We start from the raw sequence: 4,666 nt of genomic DNA on the forward strand, positions 1-4,666 counted from the left end.
GTGAGTGTTGCAGTGTGTGATAACATGTACGATGGCCACATGGCTACAAAAACGGTATATAAGAGGAACTTCATGTGCTAGGAATGTCTCAGTTTTCACTGATCAGTGAACACGTGCTACATTCAACTAGTTCCGTTTATTAGTAGGTGATATTTGTGCTTCAAATATATAATATAGATTCGGTCCACTTTCGACATCGATAAACAATTGTTAAACTGTAAATATGAATTTATTATTTTATTTTGGTATTTTTCTCTTGTGCATTTGGTTTTTATTCAAAAAAAAAACTCTTTTCCCTCTAACTTCACCAGGGAACAACATTCGCACTCTTCGAATCTTTCAAATAAGTCTTTCATAAAATTAAATGTGTTCTAGTGAGAAATATAGCAATATTTTGTATTCTATTTTTCCATTAAAGTCAATTTATCTATTTCACTCGTTTTGTCGCGCAAAACGCATTGTAATGACACTAGAGCTTTTATTGCTCGCACAACGAGCACGCGTCTGTGTAATTTGATTGACAGTTAATTTGATGAAAGAGTGCTCATTTGATCCTCGTGGACTTGTGTAATAACATTTACCAGTATCATGCACCTATGTATGGTGTTTTGTGTATGATTTTTTCGGCAATAGACATTTTTCGTTGATGTTCAAACATTCGAGACTTTTTCTATAATTTTGAATTCATTACTATTTTTTTACTCATCAAGTGGATATTGAAATGACAAAGTATTTCATCGCTGAAATTATGTGAAGGTCAAACGCCGATTCACTCGAAATGTTAAAAAAAATCAAATTTAATAATCACACAATTCGTAAAAATGAGATTGTTCATAATTTTCATAGTAATTTTCTGTCTCTTGACCATTTTGTTATGAAGCGATCATTTTGTTATGAAGAACAAGTGAAACAACATACACATAGATTATGTTATGAATTCGTAAAATTATCTGAATTCGCGAAGATTCTTTGTCAGATGATTCAGGACATTCATTCATTGAATTATATTATCAGAAGGAGTTAGCATACGACATTTGAAACGACTTATTGATTTTGTTCATTCTTCAGGTTCTATAGATATTTTGGCAGTGGGATAAGGAAAAGATGAAGCTTTTTTTCATTTTTGCTTTTTGTTCGGCGTTTGCTACTCTACCAATCTCAGCAGAACAAACACCCAATGGGTACGTATAGCAAATGCTCGATATTTGAAATAAATTGACACTAAATAATATATTCCTTCTGGCTATCAAGATCCTCCGATAGAGGTGAAGCGGTCATGGCTCTATTGCGTAAATTATTCAAGTCAGGTAAGTCCTTGAAAACATCTCAATTTTGTATTTAACATTATCATTCTATTATTCTATTCAATCAAATCGCAATTTTTATTCAGGAAACGTAACTGCAGTCAAAGAAGAACTCATAAAAATTGCCCAGACTTGTTCAGACAGTGAAACACCGTTGAGCTTGGCAATACTTTCCGAAAATAAAACCATAGTGAACGCTCTTCTTAATGAGAATGGAACTGGGATTGATGATGTTATTGGAATCAACAAGTGTACAATCCTTTATCGTGCCATTGTTTTAAGTACGCTCCACTTATTATTCTAGTTTAATTCACCTACACCTTATTTATCAACAAAATTCACAGTAAAATTGTTTTTTTTTTTAATGATCATGTATAACTAAATAATTTTTTCAAACAGAAAACCAAGAGACTGTTGATCTCCTCATCGAAAAAGGAGCTAATGTAAGTGCTATAAACAAGAACCATCGAAGACCACTTCATCAAGCCGCATCCAAGGGTAAGTGGAAACTTCTCAGTTTAATCGAGAACACGGATAATTCACGAAAATTGTTTCATTGTTCCTGAATTTGATTTTTTATTTTCAAATATAGGTGACGTGAAAATCGTTCAAAGTTTGATGAAAAAATATGTGGATGTTAATGCCAAAGACTACAAGAAGCAAACACCCCTTCATCTAGCTGCCTCAAGTGGTAATATGGATGATATTGTTTCTTTCTTATTTAATCGAGAGCATTTCTCTTGAGAATTTCATTCCGAAGAACATAATAACATTTTTAATAAAATCTTTACATTCATTCATTTGCTTATACATTCACCGTAGATATTTGCATTGTAAATCGACTTATCGATCGTACACGTTGGAATCATTTTACAATCCATTTTCCATTCTTTTTTGTGCGAATATTCTTCGATTCCGTTTTTTTTTTAACGTAAACGTTGCTACCACTCAAAAATGTGTAATAAAAATTGATTTTAACGTGCACGGCTGATACGTCCGTTTACAATACATGTATCGGTTATTTTTATTTCAATTATTATTCTATTCCAGGCCATAAAGATGTAGCTGATGAACTTCTCAAAAACAAAACTACAGATATAGAGGCCGTTGACAACGATGGAAAGACACCTCTTTACTTGGCTGCTGAGAGTGGTAATTGTTTTTTATTATTATATTATAATGCCTGAAATGACTAAAATCGGTTGTAAATATTTGCCTTATTCCCAATCAGGTCAAACGGACATGGTGAAATTTCTGGTTAGAGAGAAGAAAGCAAATGTCAACATAACAAGTCGCGATTTAAAAAGAACACCCCTTCACACAGTCTGTCTGAAAAAGTATTTAAATGGTAATGAATAAACATATTATGATCGTTGCTATTTTTATTAAACATTTTATTAAGTTTTACTAAACATCTTCCAAAAACCATTATTATCTTTGCTTAGGCAAGAGTTCTTTAGGTATAGCGACAATTCTTGTTGAAGATGGACATGCGGAGGTAGATGCTGAAGACAATGAAAAGTTTACACCTCTACAATTCGCTTCGCAAAGTGGTATTCATTTATAAATGAACATGCAAAATTGTTGGGATAAATTACAAAGTTTTAATCATGTTTATTTAGGCGCTGATGATATCGTCAAATTTCTTATACGAAAAGGTGCCGATGTCACTCACAAAAACAAAGACGGATATACACCAATCCATACAGCTGCTGAAAATGGTAAATTTAATTAAATTTGATTTTAAAATGTTTTAAGCTACCGGTTGATACCGTTCTCAAAAATGCGGCTGAGATTTGCTTCAAATTGTTATGGTTGCCTTAATGTTATTTATTGAAAAAATTGTTTGTGTTCAATGTTCTAGGTCATAATAGTACGATTGCATTGTTGATCGAAAAGAGCGCAGATAAGGTATCGGTCAATGTCAATGATAAAAGTGTTTTGGACGTTACACCTCTTCATTTGGCTGCTCAGAATGGTAATTGTCTACGCTCCCTTCTCCTGAATAGAAAAAATACTTGGAAAGTTTACAATAAATCGACATATTTTTTCACTTATTTTAGGTTTTCTGCAAGTTGTTGTCCTTTTACTTCAAAACAAAGCTATTGTTGATGCTAAGGAGAAACATAATTGGACAGCACTTCACTTCGCAGCAATTAATGGTTGGTACACTCTGTTTATAGAATAAAATGCAAGATTTTCAGAATAATCTTTTTTAAATGAATTGAACAAAATACTGTTGATATTATTTGGAAACTTACTTTTCATTCCAATTTGTTTCTTCAATTAAGGTTTTAAAGATATTGTTGACATTCTAATCAAAGCGGGAGCAAGTGTTGACGCTCAACAGGAGGATGGATACACTCCTTTGCATTTGGTTGCCCAACATTTTGGAAAGGATCATTTGGAAGTGGCCCGCCGTTTAATTGAAGCGAATGCAACAACTGATGCTAAGGAAAATAAATACGGTTCGACACCTCTCCATATTGCCATTGGGAAATTTGCAATAAAAAACGGTAATCTTGATCATGATTTGTTAAAATGTTATGCATATAGTTGAAAAAATGTTACATTTTTTCTAATTACAGTTTACCAAGATATGGTTGACCTCCTCATCAAAAATACTGATAGAAATGTAAAAAACAATAAAGGAGAGACACCGTACTGCAGCGCAAAGGCTTTGAATAGTCCGATTGCAGAAAATTTTGAAACAATCTTGGCATCATTCAGCCAATCCTGTGACAGTGAAACGGCTTCATCCTAATTCAGCCAATTCAAAATAATTAAATTCAAATTGAACGAGTGCATAGATGTATACTAAATGTATTACATTAAACAAAGACATTTGAATTTCCATTGCCTACTTTCCGCTACAGCGTGCTATCATAATATTTAGCAATGGTTGATATTGATATTTTTATACCAAAACTGTATGCTTTTCATTCTTTCGAGCCTATGTTAGCATAGAAAATCATTGTAAATCTTTAACAAATATTGGTTGAGTGTATATAGTAAACAATGGCATTGAAAATATTTTTGTTTTGCTCTCTATAAATTGAATAGATCTTACCTTCTCTTCATTACTATCAATTTTCGTTTTCAATTTTGTAACTGTATTAGTAAATGCACATTTCAAACAATTCTACATGAATACTTTTTTTTTATCTATGCAGTCGACACTGATGCAGTAACTAATCAAACAAATTTCTTTGTTCAAGTGTGAAAAATGAGCCCATTTGATTTGAAATGTGGGTTCCCTTTTTATTTATGTAGATACATGGTACATACGACAAATTTTGAATGTAAAATGAGCTTTCATTGTGGGAGATCTTAATAAAAAAAAAACCATTGTGCAAATGCAT

At 32.4% G+C, this 4,666-nt stretch overlaps 1 protein-coding gene across 2 annotated transcripts; it reads left to right on the top strand.

Annotated features, from left to right (window-relative positions):
* Nucleotides 1–79: 79 nt before the first annotated feature.
* LOC129572794 (ankyrin repeat, PH and SEC7 domain containing protein secG-like) lies at nucleotides 80–4,449 on the top strand. Of its 2 annotated transcripts, none has more exons than XM_055452895.1 (14): nucleotides 80–217; nucleotides 1,069–1,181; nucleotides 1,252–1,307; nucleotides 1,391–1,585; nucleotides 1,704–1,802; nucleotides 1,897–1,995; nucleotides 2,355–2,456; nucleotides 2,536–2,652; nucleotides 2,750–2,857; nucleotides 2,927–3,025; nucleotides 3,169–3,282; nucleotides 3,368–3,466; nucleotides 3,596–3,820; nucleotides 3,893–4,449. In XM_055452895.1, the coding sequence occupies exons 2-14, from the start codon at nucleotides 1,105–1,107 to the stop codon at nucleotides 4,066–4,068; spliced, it is 1,566 nt and encodes a 521-aa protein (XP_055308870.1). In that variant the 5' UTR covers nucleotides 80–217; nucleotides 1,069–1,104; the 3' UTR covers nucleotides 4,069–4,449. The 2 variants fall into 2 exon arrangements, with proteins under 2 accessions (XP_055308870.1, XP_055308871.1); XM_055452896.1 differs by having other exon boundaries at nucleotides 86–142.
* The last annotated feature ends 217 nt before the right edge of the window (nucleotides 4,450–4,666 follow it).

This window comes from Sitodiplosis mosellana, unplaced genomic scaffold (genome assembly GCF_009176505.1).
Source record: "Sitodiplosis mosellana isolate CC-2019 unplaced genomic scaffold, AAFC_SMos_1.0 Smas_scaffold_5520, whole genome shotgun sequence".
In the NCBI taxonomy this organism is placed as follows: domain Eukaryota; kingdom Metazoa; phylum Arthropoda; class Insecta; order Diptera; family Cecidomyiidae; genus Sitodiplosis; species Sitodiplosis mosellana.

Coding starts and splice junctions, on each gene's coding strand:
- LOC129572794 (XM_055452895.1), top strand. CDS start 1,105: ATGAAGCTTTTTTTCATTTTTGCTTTTTGTTCGGCGTTTGCTACTCTA. Junction 1,182..1,251: donor GCAGAACAAACACCCAATGG/GTACGTATAGCA, acceptor CTGGCTATCAAG/ATCCTCCGATAGAGGTGAAG. Junction 1,996..2,354: donor TCATCTAGCTGCCTCAAGTG/GTAATATGGATG, acceptor ATTCTATTCCAG/GCCATAAAGATGTAGCTGAT.